Source organism: Meleagris gallopavo, chromosome 2 (assembly GCF_000146605.3).
Source record: "Meleagris gallopavo isolate NT-WF06-2002-E0010 breed Aviagen turkey brand Nicholas breeding stock chromosome 2, Turkey_5.1, whole genome shotgun sequence".
Lineage (NCBI taxonomy): Eukaryota > Metazoa > Chordata > Aves > Galliformes > Phasianidae > Meleagris > Meleagris gallopavo.
In genome coordinates, this window is record NC_015012.2 from 67819784 (window position 1) to 67838700 (window position 18917).

Consider the following 18917-nt stretch of genomic DNA (forward strand, 5'->3'; position numbering starts at 1 on the left):
AAAAAGGTAAAAAAGTGGGGGCTATGGGGAATATTTGGCACAAATACCACGTGCTCACTTTTCCTCAGTTCTGATTCAAATTGGAGGAAAATCTGTCATTTTTTTCATGTCAGCCACCGCCTAGAGGAATAGTAGATAACATCTCCAGCACTGGCTCTGCAGCCACGGAGGATTGTGTTGTGTGCTTTACAGTGATAAATGAGCAGTCATCCAAGTACTGTAATCTGTGTACAGTAGGCTGGTCTTTAAATATTTAAAGACTAAATAATAGCAGCTTTGCTGTATGCAGTGCTGCTAATGAACCTTAAACTATTCTGTGATGCTGTGGCCTTTCCTTCTTGTTCACTATCCTCCCTCCCCTCCCCCCATTCCTAGCTTTTTTCCACTTCTTAAAAAGATTAGGAGGGATTTGAGCAGATTGTAAGCAGAACCCAGACTTCCCAGCTGCAGCTGAATGAAATGAAGCCCTGCTGAGAGGCTCCTGCCCTGCTCTGGCTGCAGTGGGAGGGCAAGGCCAGGCCCAAGCTACTGGTGGGGTGTTGGCCTGAGCCATGCCTGCCCCTGAGGTGGGACTGGGGCATCCGCAGCCCCGCACGTGGGAAAGGTGACTGAAGGTCACTTCTTGTGACAGTTTTGACCATGGGAGCATAACCAGAGCAGAGTCCAATGCCTGGCTGGTGCTTATTCCTCAGAGTGACCCAGAAGGCACTGAAATTTTTCACGCAGAGGGTGGTGATGCACTGGAACAGGTTGCCCAAGGAGGTTGTGGATGCCCCATCCCTGGAGGCATTCAGGGCCAGGCTGGATGTGGCTCTGGGCAGCCTGGTCTGGTGGTTGGAGACCCTGCACACAGCAGGGGGGTTGAAACTAGATGTGGTCCTTTGCAACCCAGGCCATTCTATGATCCTGTGAAATGCCTCCAGTGCTTGAAGGTGCCCCAGCTACTTGTTTTGATCTGGAAGATGTGACAGTGCTGAAACATGGGTGAGACACAGAGCCCAAGGGAATGCAGATCCAGCTTCATGCTCCCATGGGGAGGCCAGAATGCATCACAGCAACTCATGCAGGTGTCCACTTCCTGCCCTGCCTTCTGGAGCTGTGATACGTAGTGCAGGGAGAGCCGTGCTGCAGTAGCTCTGTGCTGCGATGAGGGTGCTTGCCTGGAAGCAGGTTCCTCAGGTGTGAATGCCACACGTGTGTGTATCACTTTGAAGTATCCACTGGAAAGAGGCCCTGTTATTTGGAAAGCACTGGCAGGAAGGGATTCTGTCTCCACATGGATGAAACATTCTGCTGTAAGATCTGCATGGGGAATAATTTTAGAGACCTATCTGCGTTCAGTGTTTTCTGTTGTCTGAAGCAGCAATGCTCAAAAGGCTGGAGCACATCTCCTATAAAGGCAGGCTGAGGGAGCTGGGCTTGTTCAGCTTGGAGAAGAGAAGGCTCTGGGGAGACCCCATTGCAGTCTTCCAGTATTTAAAGGGAGATTATAAACAGGAGGAGACCAACATTTTACACTGTCTGATAGTAAGAGGACAAGGGGGAATGGTTTTAAACTAAAGAAGAAGAAAATCATGTAAGATGTTAGGAGGAAATTCTCTGTTCCAAAGGCGGTGAGGCGCTGGCTCAGCTGCCCAGAGTAGCTGTGGTACCTCATCCCCGGAGGTTTTCAAGGCCAGGTTGGACAGAGCCTTGGGCAGCTGAGCTGGGGGATGGTGTCTCTATCTATCTGTGGCATAAGTTGGAATGTGGTGATCTTTAAGGTCCCTTTCAATCCAAACCATGCTGTGCTTCTGTAATTTCATTAAGAAATGAAATCATACACAGCTGTGCAGCTTTTTAAAACTTGCTGTATACTTTGTGCATGTAACTTTCTTATATTAAGTAACTTAAAACAAAAGTCCAAAAGACATCATTGCAGTCATCCAGTCTGACTTTGTATAGAATGGAAAAATGGAATCATAGCAAATATCAATTTATTTTTTACTAACAGCATACCCAGATTTATTTTACACATCAGGCAGAATCCTCACTTAATTCCCAGCAAAGGGAATTTTTGAAGTAATTACACTAGTTACCTTTGCTATCTATGCTCGCATGTCTTGGTAATCTGAATATATCTAGTTTTATAGTGACTGATTATCATGGTACTTTTGGATCAGTTAGTCCTTTTCTTCCTCATTCTCCTTCCTCCTCTTTCTGCTTCCTAGATGGATGCTATGGGTTGTGATGAAGTCACTGTTGCGCTCTCTACATTGTGCAAGCTGCATTTTCTTGGGAAAACAGTTTTCCTGCATTATAGTGACATTGCTTTCTCTAGGATAGAGCCCCACAAAATGCAAAGTAAGCTAGGACCTGAGCTTGTGGAATTAGCTGCTATCTTAATTGCTGTATGCATGCTTTGAGCCTAGAGTGGTTTCAGGGGCTGTTTATCTCTAGAAATAGTGTGTTCACCCATACTTGCCTTAAGGTGCCTGGCCTTACCTAGTCTGTAGGTGCATAGTTCCTGTGTTCTATATGAGTTAGACAATGCATTGTCATCCAGGGTTTGGCCATCTCAGTCCCTTTGGGTGCCTAACCCTAAGGGAGCAACTACTGAAGTAAGGGAGCTTGGGGAAAGTGTACTACTTAAACAGCCATTAAGAGAAATGTGTATTGGTAGTAGAGTAGTTTCCAGAAACCTAATGGAAATGGAAGAAAGGAATTCATTAATAGACCTGCTGAACAAAACACTATTGCATTATGTTAGAGAAAGTACTTAATAAAATTAAAGAGCAGCTTCTCTTCGTATGGTTAAAGGAGGCAGACAGAATGAGACATCCTAGCCCAGATAGGGTTCTTGGGACTCACCTGTTGGATGCAGAGGCTGTGGGACCCCAGCTGCGGGATCCCTGGCTCCCCTCTGCATGCCTGGAGCAGTGAGTGTCAGGCTAGCCTGCATGTAGATGGCTAAACCAGTGGGACAGAGTTGCTAAATCCGGCATAATCTCACTGTGAGTGTACAAGCATGGGCACTGGAACATCTTCCCCATGGTGGCAGAGCTGTAGCAATGTTGATCAGCAGGTTGACTATAAGCTCAGCATGGGTGGTTGCAGCTCTTGTCAAATTCTGTAGTGTGATGTCCTGAGGGCCACCTGCCTGAATATGAACAGTAAAGAAGCTAAGGAATAGAGTATCCCATCTGGATAGTTTCACTTTTGACTTAATTAAAAAGACCGAAGAGAGTAATGCTTGTGGCCTTATTTTTGAGGAGAGGGGAGTGGGTGTTCAGAAACTATTGTGGTTCAAACACACTAATTAATATTTCTCATAATTGACTTTGAGTCATCAATGGCAAAAATGGGGTGAAGTACACCATTCTTAAGTAAATTACAATTTACGTAATTAGTGATTCTCTGTGGGAGTGCTGCAGTGAGTGGGGAAAAGGCCCATTTGGGGAGGTCATACAATGTGCATGCAAATAACAACACAAATTCATTCTGTTTTGTCTATTTTAATATTCTGCTCATCTGAAGTTTTCAGTTGCTGGCTAGCATTTATATCAGAGAGTATACTTGAGATATCCCCTTCAGTGCCTGAAGCTGCAGCAAACCTATTAATTTTATCACTGTCTGATGACAGCTTAGCTCTTTCAGAAAAGCTGCGGGTTATTCTAAGTCCGTGCTGCTGAATGTCTCTTGCATCTCCAATCTGGGCTGATTTTTCTCCATGCCTCAGAAAGAAAGACTTGCAGTGAAGTGAAATTCCCCAGAATGGTTTGGTAATCCTACCTGTGCTCATGGGGTAAATCTTCTTTCTGGATTAGGAGATCTTGCTGGGGCATCTGTGTCTCCAGTAGCCATCAAGTCTGTGTTGTTCTGAACCTGGTAGACACGTGGTGGGGGCTGTAGTAAGACTTGGGGATGTGTGTGTGTGAGATGCAATTTCTTTTCCTTAACAGGGGAAAGAGTAGTTATGATTTGACATGTACTTGGGGAAGGTGCACTTCTCCAAGTTCTCCCCCTAGGTTTGCAGTAGATTAATGGTTTAATTATAATGACTGGCCTGAAGCCCTCAAAATTGTAAATTCTGGAGTTATAGGAACTATAAATAAAAATGTGAATGGCCTTATCTAGCATTAAATACCAATCAAGATTTAAAACTGTTTCTGCTCCAAACCACCCATACTATCCTCTCTGTTCAAGTTAATGCTTCTTAAGAAAAACTGACAAAAATGTGGCTTGCAAACCTTAGAATACTTTCTTGATTAAAACAAGTGAACCCTCTTTTTGTCTGTAGTTCAGCTGCTGCAAGCATGACCACAGCCCTGAGAAACCACCTGCATCAAGCGGTTTTCTTCAGTGCTTTTGGAGGGTTTGTTTTGGCTGTCCAACGCAAGCAGGGAGTGTTGGTTGACGAGAATCTCAACGTACACCAGCAATGTATACTTTGCAGCCCAGAAAGGCAGCTGTATCCTGGGCTGCACCACAAGTGGGGTTGTCAGCAGGGAGAGGGAGGTGCGCTGCTTTGCTCTCATGAGGCTCCACCTGTGTCCAGGCCAAAGGCCTCCAGCACAACAAAGATGTGGAGCTATTGGAGCAGCAGGAGGAGGCCACAAAGATGATCAAAGCATTTCTCTTATGAAGACAGGCTTTCTTATGAAGAAAGAGTTCAGGTTGTTCAGTATGGAGAAGAGAAGGCTCTGGGGAGGCCTTATAGCGGCCTTCCAACACTTAAAGGGAGCTTCAGGAAAGCTAGAGAGGGACTCTGTACTGGGGAGTGCAGCGATAGGACAAAGGATAATGGCTTTAGACGTAAAGAGGGAAGATTTTTGTTAGATATTAGGAGGAAATTCTTTACTTAGAGGATGGTGAAGCACTGGCACAGTTGCCCAGAGAAGCTGTGGGTGCCGCATCCCTGGAGGCACTCAAGGTCAGGTTGGATGAGGCCCTGGGCAGCTGAACTGGGGGGTGGCAGCCCTGCCCATGACAGGGGTATAGAACTAGATGGCCTTTAAGGTCCCTCCCAACCCAAACCATTATGTGATTCTGTGATTCTGTAAAGCAGTTCAGGAGGGTGCCATGCTGGTGAGTCATCTTCTACGTGAATGCTTGCCCCATGTCACACATTTCCTGCTCTCTGAAAGAAAGGAGATCCTCTACAGCAGCAGACGTTATCATTGTGCAAAATTTAAATAAATGGGAATTTTACATATGGTGGTTTTGAAAGATATGTTCCATTCAAAAAATACTTAGAAGTACAGGGCATTTTTGGAGTGGGGTCTTCGGCTTTGTGTGTGATGGCCATCTGTCTGTGTTCTACTGGTATGCTGTTCTTTCAAATTTGCTTTGACCCATCTTGTCATGAACAGATGTTTTACAGCAATGCTCCGTGATGTAGTGCGGGTAGCCTATGAATGCTGTAAGTGGTTTGGAAATTGTACATAAATTTTGTGAAATTATTGCAATGTCATGCAACTTCACATGAACAAAGATGTTGGAAATGGAAAGGAGGTTACAGTACAGATCCACAGCATTTTATTCGTGTTATGCATACAGTTCTCATGTAACATCTCAGTCACAATCCTATTCAAAACACTGAATGTTGTGTAGAAATTGGTATTTTGATGAGAATTGGTTGGTACAAAATGTTGGCAATACAGAAGTATTAACAATAACCTATGTTACCAGTGATTGTATTTAAAAAAAAACAAAACAAACAAAAAAAAACCCTCAGCTGTGACTTTGACAGTTCAGGATTCAGAACAAAAGTTCAGGAACACGTCTGTTTATCTTGCACCTATTTTACTTTCTAGTAGTTCAGAAATCTCACCAATTGATCACAGAAGTGCTATCTAAAATTCTCCGTGCTCTTCCATGCCTAGGTAACTGCTTTGAGGCCAATACAATTCTGAACTCCCATTCTCTATGCTAAATCCTACACCCAGATGAAAACCAGTAACAATTCTGTTGGCAGAGAACAGTCTTTGGGTAAAGAGGCAAACACCAAAACTTAGAGCTACAAAGTGCCTCTTTCCTGTAATGCAGAGCCTTCTACCAAACTAGGAAAAGGAGCACCTTGACTTTGGAAAGGTTCCTCTTTTTCAGCTGTGACATTTTGATAGGCCAGTGATTTGTCAGCCCTACCAAACAGGGAGAGGTCCCCTTCTAAACTGTTCTTCTAAACGGACAAATGATTGTCCAGGATTTATGTATTAGTATTTTTTAAATTATGAGTTTAATGCCAGATTTTGAGTAAGTTTTAAAGAAGCAAAGATGTTGCAGTTACGAAATGTGATGTGACTTTGCTCTGTGAATTTCTTAGATCTGACATTGTGTTGTTTTTTGTTTGTTTTGTTTTGTTTTTGTTTTTGAAAAAGAAGGCACTGAAAGCCTTGCTGAATGATACTTGAATGCTTCATTGCATCAGCACTACTTCTTTTAAGTGTTGACTTCTGTGGCTCTTGAAAAAAAAAAAGTAGCTACCTTTGATATTCTAGAGAATAATAATTTGAATAGCAAGATCTTGTTAGCTTCGGTGGTGTTCTACCAGGAAAAGAAACTGTCATCTAAAGACCTTCACTTGTATTTACACTACTGATAGGCTAATGCTCTGGTTTTGCACTTTCTAGTGCTTCTAATATCTCACTGGAACATGTATTTTTTACTTTAAAAGAGAGACAAAAAAAGCAGAATTTTATTTGTTTTGCTTTTTTAATGCTTTTCATTTGTGTATCTTACTTTTTATTGAACTATCAGGGATACATGGTAATGTGGAAAAAAATAGCATTTTTAACATTTTATAGTGCTAACGAATAAAATTATGTGACCCATGGCATGAAATGATATAAAGTAGAACATTTGACTGTTACTAAACTGTTCTATAAATGCCTTTTGAGAAGTATTTTGAATGATGACTTGCTTCACATTCAGATATCCCAGTCTGTTTAAAGTTACTTTTAAATTTTGTCCTTGTAGAGAAAAGTACATCCCCTGTGATGCTCAGGTTTCCCATACTGTGATGTTTGGGAACGTAGTTTGTTATCTCCAGGGACGAAGCAGCTTTGCTGAACTCATGAATGGTAACAGAAAGGCAAAGAGGAGAAAGGAAAGTGGTTTGACAAAAATCCAGAGTGACATGGAGGAAGTGAGCAAGGGACAAAAGTTCGTCATCTTTTTTTTTGTTCCCAAACAAGGAAAGGCATTAGATGAGACTCTCAGGTGACAGGCTCAGGACCAGCAAACGCAACCACTTTCTCAGCAGTTAGGCTACGGAAAGACTTGTCACGGGATGTTGTGGATGTTATGTATACGTTACATGGATTCAGTGGCAATTCGATAGCTCCTGCATGCTTTGTGTGTGCAAAACCACAGTCTTCAACAGGATGAGTATTGAGGTTTGATCCTGGAATCATAGGGATGTAAGGGAAATTGGATGATTGTAATGCAGTCTGTGGTTCAGACAATAAAAGCTTTGATCGTGTTTAATTGATGCAAATCACTTTATAAGTAATTCATCTTTTCTTCACTTGTCCAGATCAGATAAAACTACCGATGACATGGCCAAAGTCAAGACAACGCATGAACTGATGAGAAACAGCATTGCCTTCTGAGAACATTAGCTTCCTATTTTCTGGAAATCCTAAGTGCAACTTTACTTCCAAAAGAAACCCTGCTATTATGTGATCATTGAACAGTTTGCAAGAATGGAAAAGCAAAGGACTCCACTGGCTGTATCACATCAATGACAATTTCAAAAATTCAGCTGAATCAAAAAACTAGTCCAGCCATGGGTGAAAATGCAAGTTTTTGGGAGAGCCTGATATATGCACATCCTACGTGTGTCACCTGGAAGCAAGAGGCAGAGGGATCTATCTACCACCTAGCTAGTATTCTCTTTGTTGTTGGCTTCATGGGTGGAAGTGGATTCTTTGGGCTTCTCTATGTCTTCAGTTTGCTTGGATTAGGCTTCCTCTGCTCTTCTGTTTGGGCTTGGCTGGATGTCTGTGCTGCTGATATATTCTCCTGGAATTTTATACTGTTTGCTATATGCTTTGTACAATTCATTTATGTTACCTACCAAGTTCGGAGTGTTTCCTTTGACAAAGAATTCCAGGAGCTCTACAGCGCTCTCTTCCAGCCTCTAGGAATTTCCTTAACTGTCTACAGGAAGATTGTTTTGTGCTGTGATGCAGAAGTGGTTACCCTGGAGAAGGAGCACTGTTACGCTATGCAGGGCAAAACACCTATTGACAAACTGTCTTTGCTTGTATCAGGCAGGTTTGTATCAGTTTGCTCAGACTTGCTCACTGCAAGTGTCTTCCCATCCCTTTCTTGAAAATGAAAGCAAAAAATTGCCTCATTTGTGTATTGTTTGTTCATTTTCCAGTATAGTAGATTAAATATTAATGTGGATAATATAAATATTAATAGGCTAAATACACTTGTCTAGGACAACACTAATGTAGAAACACTAAGCACAAAATCTGTAATAGCCTAAAGAAAAGGATTTAAAATCATCCTTTTCCAGAGCACTGTATCACAGCACTTAACAGGTTAGGTACATAGAGGGAACAAGCGTGTGCCTCAGTCTTAGACAGTGTTTTGCTATCTATTGCTTAGCTGACGAACACAGCATCTTTCTTATTTTTCTGTACCATTATAATCTGGAGCAGGACTAAAATGTAGTTAAGAAACTGAATATACAGAGTTAAATGGTCTAATAGAGTATGCTGACTCTGCGATAGACTGTATTTGGAAGAAGGGAGGTAATAAGGAAGAGAATAAGGTCTCATAGCATGCTTCCATTGCCATGAGATGTAGTTAAGCCCTATCCAGAACTCACATAACTGACCCTACAGTTACTGCATACTGTGGCCTTTTGTCAGACCCTGAGACAATAAATCCCAGCTGCTTGAACTCCATCCTCACTGGACACCAACCTTGCTGATGCTTTCCTGAAAGGAAATACTTGCTTATGTGGTGCATGCAGAGTGGTCCTGGGCCACCATAATGATATATGAGATACACAGAGGTTATGGCCATGATCTGAGTTTGATGGGACACTTTGTAGATGCACTTTGGCAGCATGCTCCGTGGGTAGATGGAATCTGTGAGTTGCTTGGAGTTCATTCGGTACTATTGACAATGAACAATATGGATCTTAAGTAGTTAGCCTTACAGAAACCCAAGTTTAGTACATTCTTTGTAGCTGTCAAGAAAGAACCATGTGGAGGTTGCTTTTGGACAGTCGTACTGAGAGAGAGATACCCATCTTTTTTTATGCACAGCCATGCAATAGCCGTGCAGGGAGGCCCTGCTGTGCTCCTTCAGGTGGTGTAGGGCTGCTGCTTGTGCTTTTGCAAGTGCAAAACAGATGTGAAATGGGGATTCTCGCAACTTGCTTTGAGGTTCAAGCAAACATTTCCTGCCCATGGCCTTCAAACTTACATAAATTTTTTAAAAGAAAAATGTTCAAAGAAAGATTTTCTTCAGCACCTGTAGAAGGCCACAGCATTCAGACACACTATCTCCATTCTGTCTTCTGCCTCCAGAGGCAGTCTTGTGGTAATTTAATTTGTGTCCAGGACAAGGAGAGCCTTGCACAATGCATGGCATGGGGACCTTCTGCCTTGCATTCAGTCTTTGCCACTTGATTCCCTGTAAACTGTATGTTTGCTATACCTAAAGCATATACTTACGCCTTCCAAGGGAAGGAGACAGCTGGTGGTGTGTGCTTTGGTTTTTCACCTTGCCAGCACACACTAGCACTTCATGAGCAAGCTTGTATGTTGCTGTACAGTGCTGCCTCAGAGAGAATAGTGTGTGAGCTGAGTATGGCCTGGAATTATGGCTGCACAATTGTCTAGCATTCTCCTTCAACTAGTCTGATCCAGTTGGGTTCAAAAAGCGTAGTGCAGTTAATACCGAGTCAGCAAGTGGTTGTTTTTTCGTGCTATCAAAGCTATAGTTAAACTCTTCACCTAATAGAAGGAACATCTTTTTGCAGTTGTTGCTGCTGTACACATAATACTAACGAATTAACATATCTTATCTTGGTAGGATCAGAGTGACAGTTGATGGGGAGTTTCTGCATTATATTTTTCCTCTTCAATTTCTGGATTCTCCTGAATGGGATTCACTGAGACCCACAGAAGAGGGAATTTTCCAGGTAAAAGTGGAGGGGTTTTTTTTGAGCAGAGAAAACTGTTCAAGAACTGAGTGGTTTAGAAATAACTTCATTTACTTGTGGGTGATGTTTGTGAAATCAAACATCTGGCATTCTGTTGTCTTGGGGAGGGATGTCCATTGGACTGGTCATGTTGTTTGTATCTTTTTTTCTGTTTGCATCCTGTTAGCACAAACAAGTGTTTCCTAAAAGCTGATCCAAGAGGTGAACTCGTTTGAATTTGTTGGCTGTGCTAAAATAGCTAAAATACCTGAGATACCACATCCACAGGAGGTGGGGAGAAGATGCTTTACCCATTGGAGGTGAAATTCAGAGCATGCTGGCTGCGGTACTGTGTGACATGGGGGCACAGTGAGGGACACGGTGTCCTCCCAGCCTGTCACTTGTGAGCCCCTGCACTGCTGTCAGTTGGCTGGCAGCAGGGTGATAAGCTGGTCACACCTCACGAGGGCAAGTGACCTTTGTAGAGAGATTTTTCAGACCTGCTTTGCCAGTTTGGACTGCTGAGGGCAAAGCAGGGCTGCACATCCTGCTTCAGCTGCCATGCAGAGCACAGGTGTGCTCATCCTGTTCACTGTTGCCAGCAGGTACAGCCTCGGGTGTCCCCTCCCTGTAAACCCTCTCATTTGCCTTTTGCAGCCTCACACAAATGGATTAGGTGGCTTTAGCTGCAGCAGATACAAAGACATAATAATTGGCTGATTTTAATTTTCTGTTCTCTAGGTAACGCTTACAGCAGAGACAGATTGTCGGTATGTGGCCTGGAGGAGAAAGAAGCTGTACTTGCTGTTTGCTAAGCATCGTTTCATCTCACGCCTGTTCTCAATTTTAATCGGGAGCGACATCGCCGAAAAACTGTATGCCCTGAATGACAGGGTGCACGTGGGGAAGGGCTTTAGGTACGACATCCGCTTGCCCAACTTCTACCACACTTCGCTTCCTGAGACACCCCCAGTGCCACCCCCGCGCCGCCTGCAGAGGAGGTCCTCGGGGCGTCCACGGCCAGGTGTCCCCAATTGCAGCTCCCCCAGGAAGCTGTAGCATGGGGATGTACTCCCTGACCGTTCCCGGAGCTGACAGGGGAAGCATCTGAGTGTAGAGATGAAGTGGAAGCCGGCTCAGTAACACCAAATTTGACTGAAGTGCCACTTACTTTAGCTGGAGTAGCTTGAATTCTCTCTGTAGAGCCAGCTGGTTGGCTTGTGCATTTTGACTACTCGTGCAATATGTTTTGTTTCTGTTGATTCTTCTGTTAAACTTCTTACTTCAGGAGGAAAACAAATGATAATAGGCTGGAGTTTTATTGTAATTGTGTCAGCCTCTGTGTAGTGTTTATTAAAAAAAGAAACCAAAAAACAACAACACAAAACCAACCAACTCTAACCACAGTATTTGTGATTATACTTTCTCTAAATTACTTGCCGTAAGAAAGTACACAGTTCTACATTAATGCAAACAACCAAGCTGTCTTCAAAACACAGCAACCTGTTTATAACACTGAATTGTTGACATGTGAGCCTTGTTCCAATTAACATGAAGAATCTTACAGAAAAAGTTGCATTGTTCTTCTTTTTGAAGAACTGAAAGAGTTTGAAGTGCTCAAATTCTTCTAACAAACAAACAAAATAAAACAACAAATCTTGTCCCATGGGTGATCGCTTTCTCTCAGGCTATCCTAAAAGGGCATTATGTGAAAACAAGCATCAATGTAATTGCTGGCATTGGAAAAGTAAAGCAGTTAATTGCTGCAAATACGTACTAAGGACATGATTGTGGTGTTTCTAATAGAATGTAATCCTACAGGACCTGGACTTCCAGGGTGTAAGTGCCATTCATGACATGTACAATAAATATTGTTTATCAATCAACTGTCAAACCATGGGAGTTTGTTTCACAGTATCCTTTTTAGCCAGATTTGTCAGGAAGAAATTAAGAAACAGCTGCAGCAACAAGAACAATTTTGAGCTGAAGCATTCTTGCTTAGCTTCCAGAGTCACATCTCTGTGCCTATGAAATTCTTGATGTAAAATATATTCTCTTTCTAAATCTATGGTGTTTTAGTAAAATAAGGGAGCATCAGATCAAGCTTAAGTGGGAGAAAGTGGGTTCTCAACCTTGAGGTCGCTCTGCCTTTGAAGAGAAGAGTTTGAATGTCTTCCTAGCTCACCTTCCTGCTGCTATGCTTGATGCATGCCAGTAATCCAAAAATAAGAAGCATTACTATTTTATGAGACTGTATTGCTGCTTGATAGATCTCAAGGTAGATCACTTTTTTAATATTTAAAATCAAAAATTGCTGTGCTGTTTGGTAGGACAACTGCTGTATATCTGTGTATGTGCAGGTACGTGTTTGAGTTCAGTTCCTGAGGGCTGGAGGGCTTAGAATAACGCTGCAACCCTGTGCTTGGAAAGTAATCGGGCAGTGTGTATGTAACAAATCTGGTAGAAGGGGTCTGAAACAGCATCTGTTTGCATGGTCTTCAGTGTATAAGAATGCTGTCCACATTCTCCTTTTAGCTTTAGGCCCCTTCCTCAGAGAGAGAAATCTGCCAGGCATAAATAGCAGAGCATGTAATGCAATAATCCCTAAATCTTGCTAACAATCCTGCACATTATGTATTCTGTGTTTGTTACTGTAAAACCGCTGTCGTTTCCTTGGTGAAAAGAGGATTGTTAAAATGTGAGAGGAGAATTCACCAACAGCTGTTGAAGGCCGGCTCAGGAAATAACGAAGGCACCAAGTGCCAGAGCCTGGGAACACATCAGGGGCATGGCTGCAATCCCTGGTTGGACACTGCTCATTAGGTGACAGTGAAGGGATGAGGCAGCAGGCTGTGTGGTTTGACTCAGAATGATCTCTCCAACGCTGTGCTCAGCATCTTGGCTCTGTCTGTAGCAGCAGGTGTTCTCATGTCATACCGTGCATACAGAGTCATGTCATAACTCTGTAGATCTACCAGGATCTTGCTGGTTGCCACTCTGTGTGCTGAGGGGCTTTCACATTCTTTTTTTTGATGATTTGAAGTAGCCCCCTGACTTCCCTTTCTGGCGAAATTCCCCAAATTTATCAATTTCTCTTGATATAAAATGTGTTGGACCAAAGTGAAGTTTATACTCACCTTTTATATGTAACAGTCCACAAACATAAAAAGATTATAGTCTAGAAACATAAAAAGATGGGGTTCTAGGCTAAGGCGTAATACAAAGCTTACTGCTCTTCTCAGTATTCTTAAATATATGGAATTGTCCCATACGTATCTAATAGAAAACTTGCCTTAAATAGGGCCAGCATGATCATCTTTAAAATAAGACCAAGGAATCATATCCAGCCATTTCTGTTTCAAGTGTATACATTCTGTTTAATCTATAGCATACTGCTTAGAGAGAGACCTGTTCTGCAGTGGCGGGGGGTGCTCCATGACATACTTGAGTATTTTTCTCTTCTTTGTGACTAGCGTGTGCTCCAGTGTCAGTCATCTTTCCAACCACAGCCATTTGTGATGCTTTGGTTGAATTGGTTGCTGTCAGTAATCTCTACTAGGATATGGCTGAGTCAATATCTGAATATCTGAATAAATGTTCTTGTTTGGCTTTTGGTAGGGTGCTTTGGGGGCTTTGAGTCACCTTCTAAAAATCATTTCCCGTTTTTTAGCATGAGTCATGACTAGCAGAACATTTTCACTGTAGAATTCAGGGCATATATCTACAATAAAATACGTACACACAAAAGGACTGGAAGTGAGAAACCAAGCTTTCTCCACCCCTGTTTTTTGAATCTTGACAGTGCTCCTAAAATACACTGTAGAATACTCTCTTATGTGATTCATAAGATTATATTTTTGGAGAATTGCATAATTTACCCTAAGTAAAGAAGTACTCATACTGATGTCAGTGAAATAATACAATCTTTTGTGATGTCGTATGTGCCCAGTCTTAATTTATAGGTTAGTGAACATTTGGAGCATGATGAAGCTCTGCCTTGTGCGTTATTACCTGGTTGTGCCTATGTTATTACTCAGGAATAGCTTTAGGGAGGGGATTGAGCTCCTTAATAATTGGTTTAAGTGAAAGGATAATTGCCTTAATGCTACTTTGTGAACTGAATACGCTATCATGAATCCTCTTCTTGCTCAGCAGACTTTCCTGTACTCACGTTTTATGTTTTGAACAGTTCCATAATCTTCTGCGGAACCTAGAAATGTCTACATTTCTATGTGTTTACAGGTAAGAGCAGCCGATTCTGGTGCACGTGGTTGCTTGCCTATTCACCTGCATCTGATCACAGTCCAGAATTTTTAGGATATTGAACGTCATGCTGGAATCAACCTTCCAGCCTGCAGAAGGGTTCAAATTTCTTATTAGTGCACGTGCCAAAAAACTACATAGCTGAGGACAGTCTGAAGAGCCAAAAATAAAATTAAAAAGTGTTCCACTCAGCTTTATAGAGGTCTTATCCAGAAGAGAGCTTGTTGATTGTTAGTATGAGATCTTCAAAACAGATCTTCTCTATCTGGCAGCCCCAGTGGCTGGTCAGCCACAGTGAGAGAAATGCACATCTGATAAATGCCTTTAAGAACCATAAGACTGACCCTGAGACTGATCCTGCAGTTCATTGGGTGCTACTTGCTTAACGAGCAGTAGTGTAAGCTCAGGGAACGTATTCTGAGGGATGCTTTTCACTCTAGCATGCAGTACTCGAAACAACACAATGCCAGAAAAGAATGTACCTCTGAGTACCTTTATAATTAATATACTATGCGAGGTACATTGAATGTGCTTAGTGAAAAATAATATTTGATGTGATTGCCTGTGATAGCAGAAGCTGGACTGAAGGCTGAGGAAGGCCAGCCCAGTCCTAAATTCTCAAGAATTAATTGCCTTGCAGACATGGTAGAGTGATCAAAGGAAACTCAGTAATGCAAATAATTGTTTCAAACTATACACCTCTGTATGACCTCTGCTAGGATAAAAGTAGGAAAGCTGGTTACAAGCTTGGGTGAAGTCGCTGTTTCATCAGACCTCTAAAAAGGCATAAGCTTGCAATAATTAAATAATATGTTGATGAAACATTTCCAGAAAAAAAAAAAAGTGCTGAGTATTCAATTATTGCAAATGATAAATATATATTTTGACTCCATATACATGGAAAATTAAAATACAACACAGTACTCACATAAACAGGTCTTGCAAAACATCTGTTAAAAATTAAAAGAATCCATAAGCTAATTAAATAGAAGTGAACTGTTTGAATGGACAAAAGGAAATGAACATCTATTTGCTGAATCCACATTAACAGATTAAATATTTTTCTTTTTCTCTCTAATAACAGAGTGCATATTTGTCTGCCCCAAAATGTTATGCATTATTGACATTTTTTATAATACAAAAAGGTAAATACCTTATTAAGCTTGTTTGTTAATCTCTCTTGAAAATACATACTGGTCTTACGTTAAGCTTGTTTGTTAATCTCTCTTGAAAATACATGTTGGTCTTACATTAATCATAGAATCATAGAATGCCCTGGGTTGAAAAAGACCACAATCATCATCGAGTTTCAACCCCCTGCTGTGTGCAGGGTCTCCAACTACCAGACCAGGCTGCCCAGAGCCACATCCAGCCTGGCCTTAAATGCCTCCAGGGATGGGGCATCCACAACCTCCTTGGGCCACCTGTTCCAGTGTGTCACCACCCTCTGCGTGAAAAACCTCCTCCTAATATCTAACCTAAACCTCCCCTATCTCAGTTTAAAACCATTCCCCCTTGTCCTATCACTATCTACCCTCATAAACAGCCATCCCCCCTCCTGTTTATATCCTCCCTTCAAGTACTGAAAGTTCAAGTTTCCTATTTATCCATTTATTTTTTTTTCTGTTTGTCCAAATCACATTACCTTTCCAGTAAATTTCTGTGTGTCAGCAGATGTGGAGTTGAAGTTGTCAGAAGTAAATGGCTGAAAAATGACAAAGGTGGTGAGCAGTGCTTGAATGCTCTGGTATTAATGACCTGGATTACAGTTTTGAGCATATTATGTGTTCAAACAATGAAGTGAGTAAACAAATAGCTCTTAATAATCCAGATTATTAATCAGTCAGAACATAGAGGTGCTGAAGAAGTTTGCTATCTCACTTCATATTTCACTGTTTATGGTCTGCATCTTGTGTTCTGTATGAGGCAAAAGTGTTGACTGAGCTCAGCATGGAAATACCTCCCAGTGCATCAAGGTGTGCAGGTAGAGCTCTGTATGTCTTCACTACAGTGTAAGAGTGAGGCACCAGCAGCACATCCTGTGAGCAGCCAGCTGCTCCTGCCAGCCTGGGGACCAGATGGAACTGCAGGGAGCACTGCATGGGGACAGGTCTGCAGGATTCGGGGCCACATCTACCATGACAGCTGGCAAACCCTCCACTGAGGGAGTAGCTTTGCAGGTGGCTCTGCAGCAAAGAGTTTTCACCCAGGTTATCATTCTGCAAGCCACAAGTGCTGTTAGACATTGCCATCAACTAGGGAGAAGGTGGGGTGTTCCCAAAACCTCCTGGGAGCAGAAGAACCTTATAGGAGCTATTCTGCTGTGGATTCCCAGACATTGTCCCATCCACCAGAGCTCCTAATTAAAGGGATCCTTGATGTATTGTGGGGATATCAATATTTCCCCATATCAGCAGGGTTTTCAGATAAGTATATTGCAGATGATTGAGAATAAGACACTGATGTTATATAAATAAAACAAGCACCATAAAATAATGCTGGTATATAACTATTTTAGCCATGAATCTCTTAAGTTTTCACTGTATCCACCAGTAATTCTCACCCAAACACCTGGAGGATGTGGTGGTTTTTCAGGAGAAATGTGTAAAGGTCCCTTAATCAGAGTAAGATGCTGAAGCCAGAAATCTCATTTCATGGCTAAGTGCTCTAAGTGCCACCTGCATGACTGCATGGAAGTGGGCAGCACCATCGCATCCTCCAGCTTCCTGCTGTAAGCAGTGCAAGTCAGTGCTCTGAAAAGACACATCTGAGTGCCCACCATTGAGAAGGGAGTGGGCAGGCAAAGGCCTGCCTGGTTCCATGGTTCTGTAGGCGTTAGTAAACAGTAAGAAGCATACAGGAGAATCCAGATACCTAGTACTGAGTTTGGGCTACTGGAGCTCTATGAGCAGGATGTGGGCAGGTGAGCTGTGGTGTGGCCTTATAGCCCATTATGTACTCCTCATGTCTGCCCATGAGCATTCTCGTACACTGTGGTAAATGCAGAATGACTTATCCCCTAAAAAAAGTGAAGTAATCCAGTCCACGTCTGGTAGGATATACGAGTATGGGTGTCAGCAATTGGTATGAAATAGCTGCTCGGCTTGAAGTCTGTACTATGATTGGTTCATGTAAATTAATGTTAAAAGCTTTAAAATTTGTAGTTGTAGCAGATGCTCTATTTTACTATGAGATTTAGCTTACGAAAAAAATATATTTTGAATATGAGGCAAAAGTGTCCCATTTTTGTTGGCAGAAAGATAAGGCTCTCCCAGATGACTTCTGTAAGCAGCTCTCCCATGTGAAGTGAATGAGAGCACTTCTTGACAGCCGTACAGCTCCATGCTCTGATGTTTACTGGGTCTCAATAGTCTTTGCAAAGCACACTGTGTTCTTTCAGTACGTATGTCCATACTTTAAAGAATTAATGAGTAGTTACTAGCGTGAAGAAACTACATATGGATGTTCTGAAATCAGATCTGCAATATTTTTATACTGCTTTTTGGTTTTAGTTCCTTATACAGCAGCATGTGTACTTAAGCCAATATTACATGCAAAAGTAATAATCACATAAATATCTGTCTACTGCAGTATGTATCCCTGTTTTTAACCCTATACAATAGAAGTTGGTTTATTGCTTTTTCTTTACAGAACAAGGAAGTACAATAAACATTACTCAGAAGAGTGGTCTTATCTATTCACTGAAATCAGAGAACCGTATGTAACTCTGTGTTTGCCTTTGCTTTCAAAAATTGCTCAGACAGCAGCAAGCTGCAGTGGTGTCAGATAGGGACATGTTTCTGCAGCTGTTTATAAACTGCAGGACTGAGATCCAGCTTCTGGATCCATACACCAGTGCAGCAGAGGAGCTCAGTTGATGTGGGGCAGCCCCTCCTCTGCAGCTGCTGACTGTACTGTCATGGCTGAGGAAGCAGCTAATGCAGTCGAAAAATTGGGTGTTTACAATCTCCAGGTTTACGATTACTCTGAGCAAATGCATCAAAAATTCCTGCATGACATTTGGGCTACAGCAACCTGTTCTGTGCATTTGGACTGAACTTGTGCGTTCCTGCTTTGTTTTTCACTCTTGATACGTCATTCCTAGCATTTATTTCAGCTTACTTTCTTCCCAGGTATGAGTGATCTTTTCCTTCAGTGGATTATTGATTTTGTTCCTACTTTTGTCCTCCTCTCTTTGTGTTGGTTTTTGTTTTGCAAAGAGAAATCTAACTTAAAGAAAGCTGCCTCGTGCCCACCCCCAGTTCTTCTGAGCTCATCTGTTTACCTTTTCTTCCCCCGCAGAGTGTGCAGTGTTTTCACTCTCAAATCCTACATGCTTTTCCTGCCACTTGTTTAAGTTGTGCTGTGAGCTTATCTACTGTCTCCCCTCCAATTCCTCTTTTTTCCTCCTTCCATGACTATTTAATATTTTTTATTATTGTTATTATTACTTTTTGGAGTTCTGCCTGCCCTTCTGGACAAAAATGTTAAACATTTTTCACCT

At 42.1% G+C, this 18917-nt stretch overlaps 1 protein-coding gene across 1 annotated transcript in view; it reads left to right on the plus strand.

The window, feature by feature from the left end:
• The window catches only part of POPDC3 (popeye domain containing 3), a 14252-nt gene extending 2216 nt beyond the window's left edge, over positions 1–12036 (plus strand). The window contains exons 2-4 of the mRNA XM_003204319.3: positions 7517–8259; positions 10042–10150; positions 10892–12036. Coding sequence (XP_003204367.2) covers positions 7724–8259; positions 10042–10150; positions 10892–11209 — 963 coding nt within the window. The 5' untranslated portion in view covers positions 7517–7723 and the 3' untranslated portion in view covers positions 11210–12036. The remainder of the gene's footprint in view (positions 1–7516; positions 8260–10041; positions 10151–10891) is intronic.
• The last annotated feature ends 6881 nt before the right edge of the window (positions 12037–18917 follow it).